This window comes from Varanus komodoensis, unplaced genomic scaffold (genome assembly GCF_004798865.1).
Source record: "Varanus komodoensis strain SLA01 unplaced genomic scaffold, ASM479886v1 scaffold22, whole genome shotgun sequence".
Classification (NCBI taxonomy): domain Eukaryota; kingdom Metazoa; phylum Chordata; class Lepidosauria; order Squamata; family Varanidae; genus Varanus; species Varanus komodoensis.
This window is the reverse complement of record NW_025335606.1, coordinates 12,861,350-12,885,987: the sequence shown is the minus strand read 5'-3', so window position 1 is coordinate 12,885,987 and position 24,638 is coordinate 12,861,350. Positions and strand designations below refer to the sequence as shown.

The 24,638-nt window shown below is 44.7% G+C and overlaps 1 protein-coding gene across 1 annotated transcript; it reads left to right on the top strand.

Moving 5' to 3' along the window:
- The first annotated feature begins 1,576 nt into the window (after window positions 1-1,576).
- CPLX4 (complexin 4) lies at window positions 1,577-23,873 on the top strand. Its single transcript, XM_044431542.1, has 3 exons — window positions 1,577-1,743; window positions 8,885-8,972; window positions 23,646-23,873. Exons 1-3 carry the CDS (start codon window positions 1,577-1,579, stop codon window positions 23,871-23,873), a joined length of 483 nt encoding a protein of 160 aa, XP_044287477.1.
- The last annotated feature ends 765 nt before the right edge of the window (window positions 23,874-24,638 follow it).

The window sequence follows — 24,638 nt, the reverse complement described above, 5'->3', positions numbered from 1 at the left end:
TGGCTGACAAAAAGAACTTTCTTATGGATAAACTAAAGTCTTCTAACCAGTGTTGGGGTTTTGATTCTTCAAAATGTTTTTGATGGCCCAATCTTCACCCATGATCAACCGCTACCTGTCTTTGGACTTCACCTCCAGGATTTTGCTAGTTCATGACAAAAGAGTCCCACAAGCACAAACCATCATCAGAGTTAAATGTGATAAGAGTTCTTCTTTCAGAAGGTCTTTATCTCACTACCATCTCTGTCTTTTCCATTAAAAGGGTAAATTTTGGCACTCCTCCAAATGGGAACAGTGGAAACAGTGACCATCAAGGGCTCAAGCAAGTGGGTTCTACTCATGAACCTCACTGTATTGATAAGAGTCCTCAGTTGTGGATCTTTGTCTTCTCAACACCTTCAGCAGGCCCAGGAAGTTAAGCAGCTATGGTTGTGCCTAAGGGGTCAGCAAAAGACTGAGCCTTCCACAGGCAAAATGTGTTGTGACACAGAGTTATAGTCCCTAGCCCTAGACTTTTGCTTTAGTCTAAATTTATGCCTTCCAGTTCCACTCACATGATTAACTCCTTTTTCCGCCATATGCATGTTTTAGCCTTACAACAACCCTGGGAGATAGGCTAGGCAAAGGAGGAGGAGGAGGAGGAGGAGGAGGAGGAGGAGGAGGAGGAGGGAGCGAGCGAGCGAGCTTGGCTCAGGGTCATCCAATGTGCTTTGTGGCTGAGTGAGAATTTGAAGCTGGGTCCTTTGAATCTGACACTGCATTGAAATATCCCAAGTTCTGTTCTGAGATCACACAAAAGTATATTGTTTTTGATGGTTGATTTAAATAGAGAGATTTTAAACAAGGAGATTAGTACCTTGGTCTAATATACATTTAGCCTGATTTTCCATTGGCCAGCCACAATAATTTAAGAGACAGAAAGAGCAGAATGGGTGGACATCCTGTGCCCAATGGGATAAAGCAATATTAATGGATAAAAGGATTGATTCTCATTTAATGAAGAATCCCATTGCTTCCTCTACAACCGCAACAAATCTCTTTGGCCCATGTCTGTCCAACATGAGTTACTGACAGTCCACAATGCTTCGGTCAGCAACTGGACCCTACCATTTCAATTCCAGCAACAGAATCAAGTAGATACAAGGCATGCTTTGTGTTCAGATATTCAAAAACCAAGGAAAACTCAACATTGTCTCCATGTCTATGGAGATTTTTGTCTTTTGTTTTTAGCATTAAAATTGGCTTAAGGTATTAATATAAAAAGTAGGTAGCTGCATCTAATGATTTTTTTCCTCTCTGAGTAATCTGAACCATCTGGCTCTGGATAGTAAGGAGTTCACTGCCTTAATCCAGATTATGGCTGACAACCCGTTTTTGGCATACAGTTTTCACTAGCACGGTGCCCTTCAAGAGCACTGTGGACATTTCCCATTTGCTGACTAGTTTATTCTTTTCCTTTTGGGGTCTATTTTCCGTTCTTTGCTTATTTATCATCTTTTTAAAGGGTTTTTTCTTTCAATTGGGGAGAAGGAGAAGAAGGAGAAGGAAAGGAGAAGGAAGAGTAGACGCAGAAGAGATGGCTTTCCTAATGAAAAGTATGCTGAGCAACCAAGTGAAAAATTTAGGACTTGGTGGAGGGGGTGAAGAAAGCAAGGAAGACTCTGCGCCTTCTGACCCAGCCGCAGCAGCAGGAATGACCCGGGAGGAATATGAAGAGTATCAAAAGCAAGTGATAGAAGAAAAGTGAGTACCCATTCGCATTGTTGTCACACAACTGATCTATGCTGTCTCTGTTCAAAAGAGAATAAAACCACAAAGGGGGATATAGGAGTGAGTGCAGTCTCTACATTAACTTCTCTGAAGAAGCTCCATTGATTTTTTTGTCATGGCATTGTCTCCTGGAATATTACACCACTGCATCTGAATTTTCTTTCTCCATATTCCTAGGAAGGAAAAAGGAGGGATGCCTTGCATGTTCTGGCTACTTTTTCCAAAATAATAACCATAGATATGAATGCAGAGTTTCACATTTCTATTGATCAGTTAAACATGTTTGAAAAGGCTTTAGTTTTTGCTTGCATTCATTGACTAATTTTTTTAATTTGGTTTTTGTCAGTGTTATGCACAGTGCAAAGTTAGGTATATTCTAAACACACACACACACACACACACACACACACACACACACACACACTTACATAGTTAATGTTTGATGTTACATGAGCCTCCTTCCGAAAATACCAGAGTGTTCTTAAAATTCTCTTTTGCCCCTATGATTCATAACAAGTATGCCAAAATGGAGTCAGCTATGATTTAATTCCCTTCACCTAAATGAGACCAGATTTTGAAAATTATAATTGTGAGCATTTTTATTTGTCTGTCATTCCTATGAACACACACACCTCTTTGTGGCTGTTAAAATGAAGCTGGGTATTTGTAGGAAAGGATTTTCGAAAGTTGCTTGTCAAATATAAAATTCCAAGGTCTCATTACATGTGAGGCCATGTAAAGCAAAATACAAAGTTCCATAAAAACAGAAAAGCTGGGCACAATTGCAGCTACAAAAGCAATTGACTTTCAAATCTCTAGTGCATCATTTCATTAATGATCAATTACATAATGGTTGGCTAAATCCCACTTCTAAGATGATTATGGGTGAAAGGTTAATGACCTATGGAATTTAAGGCAAACCAGACTATATTTAGAAGCAGCCATTTTTGTCACATGGATTATGGAGAATGCAACTTTTTGTATTTTACACTTCCTAGACTTTTCCTCAAAAGTGACGTGGAGGTGGGTAGGGGGAGTCAATACTGTCCATCCAGTAGCGCTTTCCAAACCTGGACAAAGCAAATACCTTGCATTTAATGCTCTCTCGAAATAATATTCTTAATTGAGGTAGCACTTAAAGCTGTGTTGTGCTTCCCCTTAGCAGAAAACAAAACTAGCATGCTTTTCAAGGCTGGAATTAAACTTTGTACCCAGGGCAACAGATAGAAGCAAGAGACGCAGCAGTTACGTAAACGGTGACTGAGTCATCCAGGGAACCTGGTAATAGGTGCAGCACCCTCCACTCCCCCAGTATCTCTGTTTGATAGCTGGACAGACTGCATTTCACAGAGCTTAAATGATTTGCCAAAGGTCAACCAGTGAATCAGTGGCTCAGAATGGATTAAACCCCTAGTGGCCCTCCTATTTTCTTCTGGTTTTCCTGTATTTACCACATTATCAATGTTCAGAGTGCAGTTCTGCTGTCAAACTATCAAAAATAGATGTGTGCAAATGAAAGGAGAAGTTTTCATATAATACAAGGCCAAACCCCAGGAGTGTTATGAATGAGCACCAATTAGTATTATACAGAGTGATCAGGGAGCTCGAGAAAGACCATCACCATTGAATTCCATTCCTCAAGCGTCCTCACTAGGGGCACATCTTGGTAGGCTTCTCTCAATCTGTCATGCAGCATCCATGACAACTTGGGTTGCCACGTAATTGAGAAAAAAACGACCTGACCTACTCTTATGCCTTTAACAGCTTCTTGATTCACAAGGGATGCTTTTCATGTGGTGGAGATAAGCACTGGTATCTGCTAACCCCTTTGTGTCACACTGTTGTCAAAGGAACAGCTACAGCGTCTGGTTAAAATGTGGACAACCCTAATTGCATGGAATCACTCAAGCAAGAACTGTGATTTGCTTGGACCGGGAAGGAAGAACTGTGGGTGCGTTGTTGACAGTAACACAACCTCCAGGCTATAGTGAGGGAGCATTCCTTGCTTCTGCTTTGTATCCTGGTGGCCATGTTTACTCTGCAGGGATAAAGGACAACTGCCTGTTTTGAGAAAGGACACCTAACCCTGTCTATTGCTCTACTTGAAGTGATCCTCTCTAATGCTGGAAGAAGAAATAGGGGTGGGAAATTCAGCATTCTCACCTGATTTGTCATCTTGGCCAGACTTTAGTTCAGTGATTTTTGAAACATTTGAAACCAATCCCCCTCTTGTTTCTAAATATATATAATCTTTGGGTTCTTGATCCCTTCCAGGACCAGCTGCCTGAGGCAAAGGACATGATGTACCCTCCTCACTATTCCATGTATACTTACTGACTGAGCTGGCAGAATTTTAGTCTAGACTTTGAATTTTACTTCCCCATTGGGAATTTGCATTTCATTCCATGTATTACAATTTTTACCACCTTCAGCTTAGGGGGCAGAAGGTAGAGGGATACAGTGACTCTGTCTGCCAGTCAGTCCTCAGCAACTCCTGCCTGAGGTGGCCCCCTCATCCTACCTAAAGCTGGCCCTGACATGGTCATTGTGCCCAGAACCTGCATGGTTGTGTACACATTGGTTTAGTAAGGATACCGGGAAAAAGCAACGAACGTGGGCAAACCTGTAGCAGAAGCATGGACCATGTTTTCCACTCAGAAATGATAGCTGATTAACATGTCAAAAATCTGCTACAATTGAAGCTTAGAAACACCCTGAAATTTACTAGTGCAAGTGTATTTTCTAGGACCCAGAGTGTGTCTGAAGGCATGCAAGGTATCCACCATTGTTGAAGCTAAGCAGATAAGGGGCTGACCTGAGCCTGGAGGGGAGACCACCTGGGAACCGCATGTTGCCATCATGAGTTCTTCAATGGGAGAAAGGGGAGATATAAATTGAATAAATTACTAACTAGTGAACAGGCCTACCTTAATGCAGCTTAGCCTGATTCAGTGAAACCCTCAAGAAAACCACTCTAGTTGTCAGCGCTGGATCCATCCTGACTGCCTCTATCTAAATGAAGTCTTGCTTTTGCTGACCTCTACACTGGTACATCTTATTGCCCCCTGAAAGATGGCTTTACCACTTCATTCTCCCATTGGGGGGCTGCCCCACATTACGAGGGGAGAAGCCATACAGCTGTGTTTCTCAAACTATGAAGTCCCCCTAGCTGCAAACTGCATGAACTGCAAAACTGTGTGCTGCTTAGTGAAATTTGGTACCTAGTGACTGAAGTTATTGCTGCTTGAAATGCACAGACAGATTTTAATTAATTAAATTAATTAATATGTTTAAAAAGCAAATTACCCCAAGGCACAAGTGCCCTTAGTATGTATGCTACTTTTTAGGAGTGCACCCTTACCTGTAAATAGGCATCATTTTAAAATGCACATTTTAGAGTGTTACCATGCTTTGATTTAGTCAGTTTTGGGATATGTTAATCAGCTGTTCTCCACTGTTCTCAGTGGAGAACAGCTTCGAATGCACCTGTTACCTTTTTGTTCGCTGTAACTGTATATTTCCTAGACCACATTGCCAGCTGCCCCATGTGCCAGTCTGTGGATTGAGGTATTCCACTCTGACACTGGAAGAGGAATTGATCAGGGGCTGGCTAACTTCCTCACATCCAACTCTTCAAAGCCAAGCGTATCTCCAGAACAAAGCTGCAGCTGTTCCTGAATTCCCTTCTTATATCTCTGTGGGATTGTAACGTAACACAGCACGTAATGTTATGTGTTACGCCACCCTACCTATCCACCGCAGATGAGTGCTGTTCCTCTTCCAGAGGACATTCGACTCTCCCAAGTCTCTGGGAAGGTGTGTGATGAAGCCATCACTTGCCTCACCATCTTTGGCCTCCCTTGACCATTGTGTGACCCCCTTCTCCATGCCTCACACTTCCAGGACTCCATATCTCAGTTTCAGAAGCACCACTTTAGCTATTGATGTTAAAGATGCCTCAACATTATATTGTGCTTTCCTACAACACTCCAAAATCCCCAAGAGCTTTGCATGTTTCTCTAATGCATCCTGCTTTAGCTTGGTGACTTCCACTGCCAGCTTCACTGGTTGATTGGTCCTGCTGGTTCAGGTGGATGAGAGTTGAAGTCTGAAACACCTGCAGGACACCACGCTGGGGCAAGTTGCTCTGAACTTCCAGGATTCATCTATTCATGGGGGGTGGAGACCATTTTTTTCTGTAAAAGGCTGCATTGCCTCATGGGGAATCCATCGGGAGTCTGGTTAGTAATGTTGGATGGAACTGGAACCCAAGTGCCCAGAGTATGAAGCTAGTCTACAGATCCCCCGGCTGTGCACCGGTGAATACCAATGCTGGGGAGCAGCCATCACACCCTGCTGGTGGGCACAACATCCAGGTGGCCACTATGGGAAGTGTGATGCTCAACCGGATGGACCTCAGGGCTCTTCTGAGCCCATCTCTGAAAAGCCACCTCTTCTTTGGAATGACATCAAGAAAGCAAGAATGAGCAAAAACTCTGTGTGGCTTTGGAATGAACAAATCGTTCATGTTTCCAAAGCTTCTCCCACCCCAGGTTGCCATCAAAGATGTTCCTCTGTTTTCAGCAGTTTCTCCCATAGGGAGATGTATAGCATATTTTTGCACTTCTAATTCTTCAGTGTCAGGAAATTTGACGCTCTCTCTCTAGATAGATAGATAGACAGATGATTTATATCCCACTTTTTTTCTTTTTTAAAGAATTTAAGGCAGCTCATATCTTGCTGCTCTCAATCTTATCCCCATAACAACAACCCTGTGAGGTAGGTTGGGCAGAGAGACTGTGACCACCCAGACTCTCAAGTCACCCAGGAGGCTCCATGACTGAGCAGGAAACCCAGATTGACTGAGTCCCAGTCCTGTGCTCTTAACCACTACACCACACCGGCATATCTCTTCAGTTCGAAAGGATGAAGTTTAACTAAGGGTCAGAATGCACATTCTGTAGGCAGAAATTCCAAATTCAGTTTGGGACATCTCAGCTAGAAGGACTGTGTTCCAGGTGATTGCAAAGACCTCAGCCTAAAGGCATACATTACTTAAAACATACTTTTTTTAAAAAAATAGGTGCACTTTATGGCCACCCAGACAGCATGATGCTAACAGGCAGCTTTTATACAGATTTAATAAATAAGTAAAATGACTGCTCTTACTTTGATGGGTGAGTAGCCATTGGGACCCTGATCCACATCAACAGCAACCTTGGAGGCAAATAACAGTTTGGGAAGGGAATTTTCAGTGCAGGGCCTCAATCCAGAATGAAACTGAGTCAGACGGATAGCTAGTCTGACCCATCAAAGGCTGTTTCTGAAGATTCAGTCCCACCCCAGCATGTAACTCTTAAAGGCAGCACTTTCCAGCCCAAAGCTGCTCACACGTAATCCTTACGGGGAAGTGCTTTTCTTGTGGTGCAGTTCCATTCAGCACCTGCAGGGGCACTGGTGGCACCAGGGTAGGGTCCTCCTCCATTCCTACTTTTATGACACTTCATGGGAGCTACTCATGGTGCTCTCTAAGAGTGAACCTATTTTGGGGAAGGAGTTTGGCACCATGGATAGCTCCAATATAGCTCGAAAGAAAAGCCGCAATGGAGGAGGATCCCCACTGACACAGGAGTCCCCGGTCTCCCCTGCCAACAGTTGACCTAAAGGCTGCACCTGTGCCATTAATGTATGCATATTGGAAGTAGCTTGGAGAGCCAGTGGGGTGTAGTGGTTAAGAGCATGGGATCGGGACTCAGGCGATCTGGGTTCTAGTCCCCACTCAGCCATGGAGCCAACTGGGTGACTTTGGGCCAGTCACAGACTCTCAGCCCAGCCTCCCTCACAGGGTTGTTGTTTGGGGATAAGGTGGAGGAGGAGATTGATGTAAGCTGCCTTGAGCCCTTAGTAGGAAAAAGGCAGGATATAAATCCAAAAATAAATAAAAATAAAAATAAATGCAGCTTTTCTTATGATTGCATGAACCAGCCCCGGTCCAAAAGTGCCTCCCTCACGTCTCAGGCCTATTCTTACCTTTGGCAATGGCCTGGCAAAATTCCAATTATCCCAGTTTCATTTTGGGAAGTCAAAACCAGGAGCACAGCCAGGGGTTCCAACTTTGTTTGAAGTATTTCCCCATTTCTCTCTGGCTTTTGATAGACGGCAGAAACAATCCTCCACTGCAGGCTACTAGAAGGGTAGAGCGGGCTAAGGACTCACCTTTTGAACAATCAGATATACAACCAGCTTCCTTTCATCTCCCTGCCCAGTTCCTTCTTTTAAATGTGTTTGCCAGTGCTCTGCTGCAGTAGCAGCAATCCTCTTCCATTACAAGCCACCTCACCCCTTCAACAATCCGAAGAGCAAAAGAAGGGGGAAACAATCCTTGTTTCCTGTGCATGTGGAAGTGTTGCACCCCATGTGTGATTTCAGTCCTGTAGCTCGCAGTTGTGGTGTCTGGACTACCAGTTCACAACAGTGCATAGATCCAGCTGAAACCTGGAAACAGCAAATCGCATTCCCTGGACAACCCAGCCTGACTTCCACCTCCAGAAGTATGATCAATACCACCCCACTCTTCTGAAGATAAGGGGGCTTCCATGGCTGGAAGGACTAGCTCTGGACAACCCATCCTACATCAGCAGGCCACAGACGTGCAGGCGATGGCAGCACAAGGCTACATTCAGGAGCTGCCACCACCAATTTTCCCACAATGCTTCTGATGTTGCATCACTGTGGGAAAGTAAGATGGCAGCTCTCAGACCCATTCTAGGGGCGGGCAGTGAGCTAGTCCACTCCTGACAGGAGAACAGGTTCCAATGGAAGATTAGGAGAAACATTTTCATGGTGAGAGAACATTGACTGTGAAATTAACTCCTGAGGAGGCCTCTATGCAGAGGCTGAACAGATGGTGTTTGGGGATACTCTAGCTTGAATTTCCTACCTCAGCTAAGTGGCTGGCAAGGAACCTCCATCCTATGACCTGCCTTCCCCCAACCCTAGAAGGAAAAAACTGCCTAACTGGATGGGGAGGATGGGAGTTGTAACCCTGGATTCAAAGGGTTGGGGCAGGAGATGTGCCCTTTATAGTTACAGAACCTCCCATTTCCACTTCCAGGATGGAGCGAGATGCTGCCTTTGCACACAAGAAGGCCGAGAGAGCTGTCCTGAGGGTCCATTTGCGAGAGAAATACAGACTCCCAAAGGTAAGTGTCCCCACTCCCCCGCAATTTAAAAAAAATCATGTAATGGCGTCAGTGTTTATCCTCTGTCACCCAGGAATTTTAGATGAAAGGTTAGTTGCCCATGTTCCTCACTCTGCAGTGAGGCACAAGGAAGGAAGAGAAAGACAGAAATGTTACAATAATCTCCACAATGATATTAATCTCCGTCTCTCTCTCATAATCATGAATAATAGTTTCAAAAGATCTTGCTTAGCCTTCTGCAACCTGTGCCTGCCAGATGGGTTGGACCACAACTACTTTCCACCCCAACCAGCCTGGCTAAGGGTCATGGAGGATGGAAATGGTAGTCCAAAAAGCTGGAGGGATACCATTCTGACATCAGAATTAGGTATATTCTCAAAAAGAGAGAGAGAACATTTTACACTTCCAGGACAGTGTAACTGAGTTTTAGGTGGCTATTACGAAACAAAAGCACTTTGAAAAGTGATGACAATGTGAAATGATTGTTCAAGTCTCTCCCCAGAGGTTTTGTCCAGGATCAAGGGGTGTATGTGTATCCCCACACTAATTTTGTTTTAATTAGCTTACCAGTGTCAAAATGTCTGTGTAATCTATAACTACTGACAGTTCTTAACATAATCATCACCAATTAGTTTTTCTGAGCTGACCTCACTTTTTAATAGTATCCCCACCCATAACTAAATGTGTGCGTGTGTGTACATACATACCTTTAACAAATGAAGTAGAATATAGTCCAAGAAACCTTAAGACATAACACATTGGTTCATCTTTCAAGTGCCACAAGACCATGTTATATTTATATGGGTTTAACCTTCTGCAGCTCATTAACTAACAAAATAAACATTGTAAATATCTTAAACTGAGTGTTATAATATTTAAGGAAACAAGAAGGAAGAATGCCAAGCAAGCTTGAGGCCTGATGACTTTTAATAGGATGTTGCTTTATGTAAGTTTAAGGCATTTCACATCACCAGGCCAGAATGTTGTGTGACAACAGTTGGGTGCTTAACGGCAAGCCAGAGTTAAGGCTCAGTTATTAGGTTTTAGCTTCTGGATATAGATTCTAAGTAGAGACAGAGAGATTGAGTTTCTTTCTATCTTTATTTTGTTCTGTTTCTCCAGAGAAAATTCTTATCTATATGGGTGTATTCTTTACATTCCACATCCAAAAGCTACAGATCCACCTGAACGGGAACCTCATGAGATCATACCGAAGAGTGGACAGAGTAGATTGAAATCTACTGTAGATCTCTGTGATCTGCAATTGATCTCCAAGGGTTTCTGGAGATCTAAATGTTCCCTACCTGAAAATATGAGCCTAAGTTGCTTGCGATGGCCATGGCTTTGTGCTGTTCCACTGTCCACTGTTTGTGTTAGAATTCCCGATCCGCTGTGGATCTGTGCTTCTACGTGCAGGTCAATAGGAAGGGGGCATAGCAGATAATTGGCTCCTCCCCCAAGTCACCATTTTCCATCTGGCTCCCCCACCCCCGTGCACCATTTTGCATTTGTCCCAGGTTTGTCCTGCACCCTGAACCCAACCTAGATCTCAGAGCTCGACATCTTTCCACCCTGGTACTGGGCCCTAAGTGCACACAGCTCTGGATGGCCATTTATGAATTGTCAACAAATGCATCATACCTATTGGCTTATGCTAATTCGTATGTATGGATGCAAATATAAAAATGCAATAACAGAAATAGAAATAGTGTGCATCTCACCACAGTGTGGAAAACTGTGACCAGGTCACCTCTGTGCCCAGGTAGTGATGGGCAATTCTTTTCTTTTGTGGTTCCTTCTCATGGTGCTGAACAGCCCTTCAAGCAGAGGACGATTTTCTGGCAACCCTTTAGATAGAGGATAGCCCTTTATCAAAGAGGGCACATGCCACCCTAATATGCAAGGAGGGCCCCCTTTTCAGACATTCTGCTAAACAGGACAGTAGCCAGAGTTAGGCTAACAGGGAGATTGACACCCCTCTAAATTTTCTCTGCTTCCCCAATTTTTTAAACAAAGAAATAATCTCAAGTAAAATATAGTTTTGTCTTTAAAGGCCCTGCAAACCAGAGGAACCGCCTCATTCTTTCAGCATAGTCTCTCCCCCCCCCCGCAAAATAGGCTGACCTATAGGATGCCACGTTCTCATTGCCCCATTCATGCTTTTACTCTATACATGGAGTGGAGTGAGGGAAGAGGCCTTTATTATTGTGGTTTTCTTGCCGGAGTACGAGGAAAGGACTGGATCGGGCAATTGCTATGGTGCTGAGTCTATGACTTGGCATAAAGATTTGGATGTGGTTGGTCCTTGGAATGCACCATTCTTTTGAAGGGTCAGGTCTTTAAATGACAGCTGGGCAGAGCAGTGTGAGACACGGCAGGGAGGAGTTTTGAGGCAGTGCAAAAAGGAAAGGTGAGCTGGTCCACGGCAAAGCTTTCTCTGTAAGGTCTAATGTAGGCTGAGTCTGTATAGGGTAGACATATAGGAGAAATGGTTGCAGTTCGGTGTTGATCAGCATTTACCCAGTCCGCAAATTCTGCCCAAACACAGACACAGATGCTATTTGCAGCTGAACAATTTGAAGTCTGAACACTTCCAAACTTCCTGCGTGAATCATCAAAATTGCATTCAGCCACATGTGAGGATATTTGAGAAATGCATGCTAACATGTTTCAATCAATGGAAGGGCAACATGTACTTTCACAGATGTACTTAGTGGGCATGACTGAAAAATGTGGATAAAAGTTCACTTGGATTTCCATGTGAAAAGACATCCAGGTGAAAAGTGGAAGGAAAGCTAGTGCGCTCTAAGGGCATTTAAAACATCGCCAAAGGCAAAATAGCAGCATTGATTTGTCAGTCAGGGGCCAATAAACAAGGGGGAACTGACCTGATAGAGTTACAGAGTTGAAGATATGTTATATCCTCAAACAGATACGAAATTGAATTATACATGGCTAAAATTCAGGGGCACTCCTGCCAATGCAGACATCTGTTACTTCAAATACATGGAATATTCCTTGTCTGAATTCTCTTAGAAAAATTAGGGTACTGCTTTTTAAATTTTTGTTTCCATTGGATGATCAGTTTAATCCAACGGCAATGTAAGCAGACTTCAGAACCATCTGATGCAGGAAGTCAGGGATTAAACCAAATTCATCTCCCTACATCTGACTGAAATGAACCTGCACATCAATTTATTCAATTTGTTTATTTATAAAAACATTTCTATACCAAATTTTGATCCCAACAAGGGCCCCCAAAGTGGGTTACATAACAGAACAAAAGCAATAAAGTAGCATCACTTGGAACAAATATAAACTATGGCCTTCAGATCAGAAAGAATACAAAACCATTAAAAGCCAAGTGGAATTAGAAAGTTTTCACAGCTGGCTTAAAGCCATCAGGAGTGGAACTCAGAGTTCATAGCTGGGACTTCCATGTAAACAGTAGAAACTCAAACTGGCTTAAACTACCCAGGAAAAATCAGGATCAGCCAAGACCTATAATACAAAAACCCTCTCTTAAAACTTCAAGTCCCAGAATTCTTTGGAAAAAAAATATACCACTGAAACTGATCCACAAATATAGAATCATAGAATACTAGAACTGGAAGGGGCCAGAGGGACATCAGGTCCAACCCTCTGCCCGGTGCAGGACTCTCTGTTAAACCATCCCTCTCAGACGGCTGTCCAGTCGCATCTTGAATGTCCCAAGTGTGGGAAAACCCACTGCCTCCCTAGGCCATTGGCTCATTGCCATACTGCTCTAACGGTCAGGAAGTTCTTCCTGATGTTCAGCTGGAACCTGGCTTCCTGCAACTTGGGCCTGTTATTCCGTGTCCTGCACTCTGGGATGATGGAGAAGGGATCTTGTCCTCCTCCTTTGTGACAGCATTTCAAATTCTTGGTGAGTGCTCTCATATCTTCCCTCAGTCTTCTCCTCTCAAGGCTAGACATGCCTAGTTTTTCAGTCTCTCCTCATAGAACTTTGTTTCCAGCCCCTGAATCATCTTTGTCGCCCTTCTCTGAACCCTTCTCAGCTTGCCTGCATTTTTCTTAAACTGTGGTGCCCACAACTAGACACAGTACACCAGATGCGTTCTTCCTAGCACTGAGTATAGGGAAACGAGCACTTCACATGATTTGGAAGTGATACTTCTATTAATGCATCCCAAAATAGCATTGGCCTTTCTGCAACCACATCACATTGTTGACTCAACAATTCCAGTATTCACACTTGCAGTATTGTTGCGTCAAGCACTCCTCATCTTGTCACAATGCGTTTGGTTTCTATTTCCTAGGGGCATAATTTGGCATTTATCCCTATTGTCCATTCCTGAAGAAGACAGGAACTTTTAGATCTTGCTGTTGCAGTTAAATACCTAGGTACCATTCAGCCTTCCGGAGAGGGGCCGCAGCTCCATAGCAGAGCACCTGCTTTGCCTCAGAATGTCTCAGCATCCCCAGACAGGGCTGGGGAAGAACCCTGCCTAAATACCTAGAGGATTGTGGTCCTGTGTCAACAGAACTAGGCTAGATGCACCAAGGTCAGACTCAGCAGGGGGCTACATTTCAGGGAAAAGCAGGTGGGGAAGAGCAGGTGGCCTGCACCTGCTCATTTGGGTGCTGACTCTCGGTGGGCCATGCCAAGGCAACTGCTGTCCTTTCTTATGGTCCTTCTCCTTCTCCCCAGACTTGCTGGACAGCTCCTCAAACAGTTTTCTGACAGCCCTTCAGAGAAAGGACTGTCCCCTGTAAAGTAGGACACATGACCCCCCTAGAACAACCCTCTAAAAGTTAAGCCTCCTGGGACACGCTCTGATGGCCTCCCAGAGAACCCCCAGATCCTGAGGTCATGAAGATGGAACGCCAAAGGCTGAGCTCCACCAGAGTTGGAGCAGAAACGACCACAAAGGTGACTTCCTTCCGAGGATGCAGCTGGGCCTTGGATCACGAGGACCGTCTCAAGGCACTGTCCAAGATTAAATGCCAGACAAACTAAATAATCAATGAACAATCAATAGTACAAGGCAATAGTACAATAGTTAACATAACAAAAATAACATTTTATTTAAATTGAATTAGGAACTTATCCAAACTGATGACCCTGTTAAAGGCTCGGATGTTTCTCTGCATTCTTTATAATTCTGTATAAATTAAGCTGCAATAATGAAATTAAGAGGCCACGGGGGATGTGACACATTCCCAAATGTCCTAAGGTAGCCAATGACTGAATCCTTGGGGTATTTCATTTATAATTGCTTAGGGTTACAATCACAGAGGCTATAGAACAGCAGGGAGAGAAGTGCAAACCTTAGGCCTGTCAGGCAAGCACCTTATTAAGGCTCAACTTAAAGAAAAGTTAAGGGGAAATCTTCCCAGGAGCTGTCAGGCCTTGTAACGCTCATTTTGTCAAAGGGCCAGACTGGGAACCATTTTTCTCAGGCTGCAGGGAAGTGGGTTAAGCTTTCAGCCTGCTATTTCTATTGTAAACCGCACCCTCTAGATTGAAATGGAGTAATGAACGAGCAGGATGCAAGAAATAATTACCGCACAGATCAAACCCGTGACACCATGGCATCTCAAAGCTTCTTTTAGTGAAACATGGCATGTCTGATGAAGGGCTACATTTTTCTGGAGGGCAGCTTCCCTTTGGGGGCAGTCTGATGGGGGCTACCTGCTGGCAGTGGGGGGTAGTGGCTAGAACCAAGCGGTGGGTCAGGCAAGAGCCAAAGGTGGGCATGCCCTCCCCCCCGTGCATCTACCTTCTCGCCACCCCTGGTCACCGACTCCTACAGCTCTTCCTCGTTGTGGCTCCACTGGCTTGCCCGACAGACAGACAGGCAATGAGCAAGGAGACCGTCATATCTCCTGCTCCCGCTTCTTACCATCCCCTTTTCCCAAGCTGGCACAAGAGGCATGTGAATAAGCAAGTTGCAGCGAGGAAGGGAAGAGCAACAGCCGGGCCTTCTGGCAGTTGGCCCCGGTTGGAGGATGGGCCCTCAGCAGCTGCCCAGCCCTGCCTGCCCTCTTCACCACAGCCTTGCGAGCACTCACACCCCACCCCCTCTTCCAGCAGGGCTTTGAAATTGGGCAGCAGGTCACAGGTTCCCAACCTGCTTCATGAGAACAGAACACAAACATACAGAAGTTGCAGCCGGGCAGGTCCCTGGCTGCTTGTACATCCCTGTCTCTGCCAGACATTGTCCGCCCTTCTCATGAACAGGATTGGCTCTTCTCCTCACCCCTGTTTGTCTTGATGATAGTACAATGAGGCACAACGTATCCCATTTGCCACTATTCTTCATTCAGAGTGCACCCCTTTCCCTTCAAATGCCTTCTAAAGTCTGGAAGAGATGCATGGGCACCCTTGCTGCAAAGCTAGTCAGGGGCTCTCCAGCTCTGCAGATTCCCCACTCAGGGGGTCTTCAGTGGATTTACAAGATGCTCCTGCACCGAGAGCTTCTACCACATACAGTCAATCAGCTTCATGCAGCAAATCCACCTTTTTCTCCTTCCTTTTTCTTTCTGGGGAGAATGGGAGGAAAAAGAAATGGATAATGCAGCAAGAATATACAGGAGGACTACAAAGAGATGATGGACCTTCTGTAAAATTTCCTGGCATCTCCAGCATAGTTTTGTTTGGATTTTGATTTTTTCATGACCAAGAAGCAAGTGCTGGGAAATAGTCTCTGTATGACCTTTGAAAACTGCTGCACATCAGAGTCGGACATTCTGGGCTTTATAGTCCAACATAGTGGAAGGTTCCCATGACAGCCAAAAGATAATTAGGAGATCAAGATCTTTCCAGATCTGAGTCTGCTTGCTGCATCTCACCCAAAAAAGTCATTGGTGCGTGGTGGATTGCCATGTCTGAGAGGGAGGTTCTGTGGAGCACATGAAAATGGCATGAGCAGCCTTCAGTCCGATGGGCCAAGGCCCAACACATGGTGGAAAGGTACTGGAACTGGTTCTGGAACAAATCTGGTGGTTGCAGGCTCCAGAATCTGCCACCAGAATCCAATTAATTTCAGATGCCATCCATGTTATCCATCCAGTTAACACTGAAACTGGGTGAGAATGACCGTGATGAAAGATACAGGCAGAGTCTGACTCGTGTATCAAGTCCATGGCAGAGTGGATGTGGTGAAGATACCAGGGTTCAGATCCCCACATGATCATGAAAGACACTCAACCAAACCTACCAGTGAGGATAAAATGGAATCTCTCCCCTCCCACCACCCCGAATTGCATTTCCTTAGGTTTCTTTGGGAAAGGTAATAAATAAACCTATTTGGCTGTGCAGTCCAAAGAGAAGCAATGCACACTTGTTGAAAAGGTGCCTCTTAAACATTTTAGATTGCAATCCAGAGATATATTAACCTATTTTAACAGGTAAGCAGCCTCAGGTTTTGGTGCAAGACTTAAAGCTCCTGGATTATTTGGGGCAGACTTATATGAGAAAACATGTCCTTAATGAGCCTTAATCCTATTAATGGGATTGTCGGGGTAGATTTGTCATTACAAAGATGTTTTCATCCATGAGTCGTGTGGCTGGTTCATGAGTGGGCTGTTTTGCTGGAATGGTACGAAATGGAATGGTAAGTGCTATGACATTTGACAAACTCAGCGGCTGCGTCTACCAATATGCTTCTATGCTTCCCGTGTCTGTTTCATAGCGGGATGCTTGTTCCTCCAATGCACATGCACAAGCATTTGTGCTTTCATCTCTCTCTAGGCCTTTATGGGTCCTTTTCTGCTCATAGATATTAGTGATTATAGAGTCAGTGTCATGGCGAAGGAGCTGTGCTTTGGCCCAGGGAAAGGTGCCTGGTTGTGAAGGTGAAGGCGTCCCCCTTCTCTTGCTTGTGATGCCCTCTTCTTGGAAGGCAGGTTCCTCTGTTCTCAGCTGAATCGTGACAACAGGAAGTTACCCTCTCAAGGCGCCCTCTGCCCAGCGCATGGTTGGGCAACCTGCAGCTAGTCTGGGCCATGGAGGTTGCCCATCCAACCCATGTAGCTTGTGCTCGCTCTGGGGACTCTGCCTGCCTCCTCCTCCAGCTGCCTCCGCCATTCCGGATGCAACTTGGGGCTTTGGGATGAAGCAGGAAGAGGGAACCCCGGACTGTTTCCCATCTGTGATCAGAGCAAATAAGAGCATTTTCCTGAGCATCAGTTCCCATCACGCAGAGCATCCTATTGTTTTATTGTTTTATAAAGTGTTTTCATTATCTGTTGTTAGCTGCCTAGAGATGCCATGGCAAAATAAGCAGCATATAAATGTTTAAATAAATAAATAAATATTACCTAATTCATAAAGTAGTATTGAATAATAGTGAATGATATAATAATAATAATAATAATAATAATAATAATAATAATAATAGTCACTGAATAATAGTGAGCTGGCAAAAGGTGGTCTAATAGTTAGCATGTTGGACTTTGATTGGAAAGACCCAAAACTGCATTAGAAAGGGGAGTGAGCAACACATCTCCCAACTGCATAAGATCAGCAGCTCAAGGTTTCCTAGGAATTTCTTTTCCCAAATGAACGTATCACTTCCAGCAGTTTTTGTCTCCATCAGGAGCAGGTCTTTTGTCAATGGGTCTTTCTCATTCCAGGCCAAACGGTTTCCACAAACTTTGCATTACAAGAATAATTCTCAGCAATACATTGTCGCTGGGGAAATTCATTGCCTGCCCTCCCACCCTCTGCCCACATCCTCTTTCCTTCTTCTAGGATTCCAGCTAAGCTAAGAGGGAACAGGGACATGTTGAGGGGTCGTGATGTCAGATGGTATCATCCCTGCAAATCACTCTGATTGGGTTCAGACAACATGATAAGCTACACCAGTTGAGGCTGCTGGCTCCAATGTCAGTGGGGTGGTGTATCCACTCTGGGGTGCAGTTTGACTTTTTAAGGATCTATCCATGGTGCTGATCCCAAAGTGGTGGGGTAGGTTTCAGCACCATAACTAGCACCTTTAAAGTATGGGTTGAGTTGTCATAGGTTGTTGCTAAAACATAGGTTATTATGTTATCTGAGCCCAGCTATGTTACCAAGCCATGGTTTTTTAACCATGAAACACCCATGTATATAACCCATGGTTTGTTGTTGGGTTGTAAATTCTGGGTTGTTCACCAGGTTTTGTTATCTTGGCTGAGTTCAGACAACACAATAACCATGCTTCAGCAACAACCCATGGCTCACTGGCAACCAACACACAACCAATATTCAATCTTTGAGTGTGGGTGATGTTGTCTGAACCTAGTCAAAGTCCCCCTGTGTTGATGCTGTCATCCCTGGTTCCATTAGATCACTGGTCCCATGGGACAAGGTAGTTCTGCTTAAGGACAAGTAGGCCATCAATCTTTGTGTGGGGGAACACCTGTTGACAGATCAAGACCTGGACATCAGTAATGTACACCACCTGAAAACCCAGCTCAGCTATCTGGGGAAGCAGCACACACATTCTCCAAGGTCCCCAATCCCCAGTACTTCCTTCCTGAAGACATGAGCAGTACACAGTGCAAGAAACTATAGCGCCTGCAGTTCGCTGCTCCAGGCCAAATCACAGCCCTCTTCCTGCATTGCCCAGTTCCATGGAGGCTGTTGGCTCCAGCAAGAAGACGCAGTGTATTCACTGGGGTTTCAAGAAGCTATCCCTGGTCCTGATCCAATTCCAGGAATGGGGAGTGGTTCAGCACCATGGATAGCTTCTCCAAACTCGGGCTGAACTCCAGAGGGGCTGCACCACCCTGCCAACACTGCTCCTGGGTTAGTCTCTTCAAACAGTCATCAGAGCAAGAACCAGACCGGCCTTCAGGTGGAAGACCACCTCCCACCCCAGGTCATGGGTCGGGATCATGGACAAACACTCCCAGGAGTTGCAACGTGCCCCCGCCCAAGAGCAAGACACAGGGCAAGCTGGTGCTTGAGAAAGTCCCACTGGCTGGTTTTCTGGCAAAGCTGCTGCCACCCCTACTGTGGCTTTCTCATGAGTGCCACAGGAGCATCTGGCTGCTCTGCAGAGCCATGCCAGGGGTTCCACTGTGGCAACCCTGGCCAGAGCAGGAGAGCAGCTGGCTCGGCCCTCCCCAGAGCCTGCCCAGCCTGTGGGCCTCACTCGGAAGGGTGCTTCTTCTGAGCAAGGCTTCAGCAGGAGAGTCACTCTGGAAGCTCATCGTGCTACCGCTCAGGTCAGCTCTAGGAACACCTTCTCTCCAAGGTCTTACCCTGCAAAAGGGCCCCTCGGAGCAAGTTGCTGGCAGGAGGGGACTGGCAGGGCAACTCTTGCTCCTCCACACACACCCAGCAGTGTGTGTAGTGGGATCTTGGGCCATTCCTACTGGGAACCGGCACCTCCTCAGACAGACCAAGGTCCAGACTAGAGGCAGTCCTACTGAAGGGATGCAGCAAGCTCGAGCAGCCTTCAGCACATGAGCCAGCGGGCTCGATCTATGCTTTCTTTCCCTGCCACCATTCCAGTAAAAGCTTCCTCTCCACATGAGCTCAGAGTTGCTGGAGGAAGTTACCCAGGAGCTGTGCATGTGCTGACAAATCCGGTGTTAACACTGGCTGCACTCACAGGCTCAGGCCGAAAGGCATAGATAGAGGAGAAAAGGCTGTGTAATGGTCCGTTGAACTCCACAGCTGTGTCGCTCGCACACAGTCCCCTCTGGGCTGGCACCAGGACTCGGCCCTGTCGGGCACTCGCTTGGGCGCAAGTTCCTGGGGAGAGCCGCTGCCGTTCCTGCAGCCCCCTGGCCCTGGAGCTCCTCCTCTCTCGTGCGGCATTTGCACCACCTTCTCCAAGAGGATGAGCCTGGGAAGAGTTGGCGTGCCGACTGGCAAGCAAATGGAAACTGACAACAGTTATTGTAATGGGATGAACAGAAGTTTTATTTCACTTGGATTTGTCCCCCCTTTTCTTTTTGCTTCATTTTGTTTTGTTTCCGTTCGTTTTGTTTCTTCTGTATTCTGAATATTTAGCCCTTGGAGGAAGTCAGTTTCTTACAGCCACATGTGAGTTTGTGCTTTAAGGGTTGAAGATAATGTTGTTTTCAGAAGATCATATTAGGAACTGCCTTTGTTTTGATGAACTGGTATTTTTCCTCTTGTGCACTTTGTGTGAAATACCATAAAATTGTTTTCTTCTATCAAATACTGGACAATCAGTAGTTGAGGTAGTGACCTGAAAAATGAAAGGGAAACTTGGAGCTGGGGCAGAGGGTTTTCTAGGACGACGAAGGCTTAGAGGACCGGTGACGAATGGGGCACCCTGATGTCTCTTTTGCCAAGGAGCCAGCATGGCTGGGGACCCAATCTGGGCTTGCTCAGGCTCTTCCCTTTGATAAAAACCGAGTAGCTCCTTATATGGATGCTGTAGGATCACATTCTTTACTGAATCCATTTCATGAATTTATTTCTACCAGTCACACAAAGGCATGAACAGTACTTGGGAAATATAACTCAGTACTCATGATGCCCCCTAGTGGTGGAGGACACTTCATCTAGAAAAACATTTTGCCTAAAAATGAAGGTTGAGTCTGAAGAATAGGAACACACACACACACACACACACACACACACACACACACACACACACACACACACGGCCGGGGGGGGGGGCGTGTTTAATTGTTTATTGAATTTATAGCCTACTTTTCTGATGCAAATTTATTCCAGGCAGAGGAAATGGCATTCTGTTATACTGCATTTTTAGAGGCATGCACTAATCATTGTCTTTTGAAAATGCACATGACACAAAGTATTTCTTTATTTATTGTATTTGTACCCTGCCCATTAGCCTGTGAAGTTTACAAATGAAAATTACAATAATTAATATAAAATGCATGATAAATCACAAACATACCGTTAATAAGTACAACAATACAATAATACACTGCCTGCCATCACAGCTAAAACAATCTCAGAGGTAAAGTAGAAATGTTTGGCCCCCATTCTTTAAGTTCTTTTTCTCTCCCCCAATTTTCCTTATTGTTTATCAGATTGTTAGCAGGACTGGTTTCTCTTTCTTCTTTGATAAGGTTTGGTTCTGCCATAAAGGATGGTTTTGGTTTTGAATGAAACTTGCAATAAAATAATCAGTATTGTGATTAGTTGCAGAAGTTTGCAATAGGTTCAAAGGGGCGATAGAAGGGACTGCTGCTTCTAGCTGATAATGGTTTAAAGCAGGTATAGAGATTCCTTTTTGGGCTGTGGAAAGCTTCAGCCTTTACTAGCATGAATATTGTGGGAGTTGTAATCCAAAACATCTGGGAGGCATTGATTTGCCAGTCCTTGGTTTGTAAGAATGCAGAAATCATACTTTGGACTCTTCTAAGTGACAGCTCCCATAAATGTGTTCTAAAACTCTTCCCAAATGTTCATCTGATCTTCAGAGGAAGGGTAATAGTGCCTTTCATGAACTAGAACCCTCTTCCGTGCCCCTTGTGTGACCCATATGTATGCATGTACACTCAGAAGTAAGTCCCAATAAGTTCAGGGGGCAAGTTCTCAAGTAAATGGGTATAACTCCCTGTTGTGCTGTTTCATCTATATCTGGTGCTAATGGAACCAGCCCATTGTTTAGACAATGGCTACATTGTTTAGTGCTTTATGATGAATTCTGATGGCCCCAGCCTTTGTACATATGTACAGGACTAAAATCCAAAAAGAAAAGACAGTTTGCACATCAAAGCTAAGCATTAATGTGTTGTGACATCTCCAAAATGAAGACTGGCGGCAGCTAAAGGCCAACTGGAATAAGCATCAGTGCTTCTAGCAGCAGATGGTTCAGCATGGAAGATGGGATCAGGGATCGACATAGAAGCCGGCAGAAATTAATGAATAAGTATGCATATGCATGTTCTATGCATGGACAGACATGGTCCTTCTTGAGCAGAATAGGTTGGCTGATTACTGAAATAGTTATTTACTGACTTGTCCATCCTTTGGAGGTGGAAGACCATTTGTTTTCCTGAGTAGGAACTTGCAAATTGTAGTTTGGGCCAATCAGGAGATCACCCAGAAGCATCCAGAGATTTCAATTTGTATCATCTCTGACCCTTGGCCATGCTGGCTGAAGGCAAATGGGAGCTGTGTTCAAAAGGATCTGGACTGCTGTGGATGATCCAGTGTGCATGCAGATCTCCTGCGAGAACAGGGTTCCCCATTCACTTCAATGGAAAGGGCACCTACATATGCATTGAAGTGAATGGGGAAAATGTACACCAGAAAATTCTGTGACTGCCTGTTGCCACATACAATCACTGGATCAAAGAAAAGGGTAGATTAACATCAGATAAACTTTCCTTGGGAAAAAGAATAGGAATGGGTTTTCATGCTCAACATCTGACTGACTGATTTGGTAGGTGGAAACCCAATCCCAATCCTGCCCTGCTTGCGACCTTCTTTGGGATACCTGGCTGACGGCTCTGGGAAGAAGGCTAGGCCAGGGAGACTTTGCCTGACCTAACAAGGCAGTCTGTGCATTCTGGGACAACTGCCATGACTAACTGTGGCTTGTGAGAATATAACCTCATTTATATGGTGTGAAAATATGTTCCTATTGAGCAGGTGGCAGCACAATGACAGCCTCAAATAAAATGGAAGGTTACCTTGGTCTTAAGAGAACCATTTCATTCGCAACATGCGGCACAAGAAATGTAATTGAATCAGCCAGATTTACATTTTGGTCTAATTTTATTGTTCATTATTTTACCTCTCTGGCGGTAACAAAAAGTATGTCTGGCAAACATGATGTAGTGGAAAAATGAATAGGCAGTAAATGCTGGCTTGGCATGAAGCGGGGGGGGGGGGGCAGAAAAAGTGACTAATGCTGCTTCTAATTTAGGATTAGGGAACTGGGGAGGACCAAACATGGCTGAATTCAAAGAGACCCACTACAGTTTTACAACCATTCTGTTAACTACAGCTCCCCACACTCTGCCTCTCCAAGCAAGGGCATTTCATTGGAAATTAAGCAATCTTTTGCCTGCCTGCCCTCTTCCTGCTGGCTTTTTCCTGGGTTTTGGAAATGGCTGGGCAGGTCAGTCCCAGGCTTCAGCAGAATCATGGGTATTCCTGCGACAGCAACTACAAGGGAAGCAATCAGCTCTCAGTTCCAAGCAATGGAGGGATTCATATGTAGCAAATACCTTCCTCACCCAGTTTTGCTAATGGGTACTTCTCAGTTCTCTTACCTTAAAAGTGCTGGGATCTACCTTCTGCAAGAAGGAACCTTCTGTGAGGTTTGTTCATGCAACATCTTCACCTGATGTTTGAGGTTACATCCAGCCACCCCAGTCCACCCCACTCAGCAGGGTCTTCTCAGTATCCAGTCCAAGACTTTTAGCTGACTGAGATTGAAAGCAAGACTAATACAGATTTTTACTTGGGAGCCAATTCTCCTGAGTTCAGTGGAACATCTAGGTAAGAATATACAAGATCACAGCTCCAACAAAGGCTGTGTAACTCTCGCTTGTTCGGACAGTCTTGAATGCCCAATCTATTCAAAGTAGAGAATTCAGGTTTTTGCTGGCGTAGAATTTTTGTTGACTAGCTGCACACATTCAATTTATCCTTTAGTGGATCATGCACGCCTCTCCCATCCTACCTACATTGATAGTTCTCTGTTTTGTCCTTTCTCCCTTTTTCTCCTGCCCCAGAGTGAAATGGATGAAAACCAGATCCAGATGGCAGGAGATGATGTGGATGTACCGGAGGACCTCCAGAAAATGGTGGCAGAAGATCAGGTAGAAGAAGAAGATAAAGATTCCATTCTTGGACAGCTTCAGAACATCCAGAACATGGACATGGATGCTATCAAAGAAAAGGCTCAAGCGACCTTCACTGATATTAAACAGGCAGCTGAACAGAAGTGCTCTGTAATGTAGTAGAGACATGTGTAAGATCCGTGTACCAATGCCAGATAGGAGAGGGTGGCTGCCACACTGGTGGATCAGTCACCACTCTCTACCCCTTTATAAGGAGTTGGTGCTTTGTTTCATTTTTCCAAATATGCAAAAGTGATAAGGATGATGATGGATAGTGGGATTCCAGGATGGGAGGCAACGACCTAAGCTTGTATCTGCAGTCCTAAAGATGATGGCTTGCATTGACATTCACCAACACCCACCATGTTCTCAGGTTCTGAATCATGGGACAAGACTAACCTTGTTAACAGCAAATGGAAATATTTTCTACCTTCTTAAAATAATTCCACTTCCCAGGATTTAAGAAGGGTACAGTATTCCTCACCTGGAGTTGTTAGGACCAAGTTTTCTAGGTAAGGAACATTAAAGATAGGTATTATTGGACTATTCTGGGCAGGAATGGTCTGAAATAAATGGTCCCCTTACAACCCAATGGACAATGTAGTTGTTATAGAACAAAAGAGACCAATTCCCATATGTTCTCTCACCCTGTATAAACCATAGTTTTGTATTTATAGATCTGGTCAGTTTGATATGATAGAATCCTCTTTTAGAAAAGAAAAGAATTCAAAGTACTTTCAAAACAGGTGAACATCTGACATTGCTTTGTGTAGAATGTATTTATTTTCTGGTCTCTGGACTAGGGATAGCTGAGAATTTGGTTCATTTAAAAAAATAACTGACAAAATTTGCAAATTTCTTCATAAATAGTCTGGAAAGAACTTG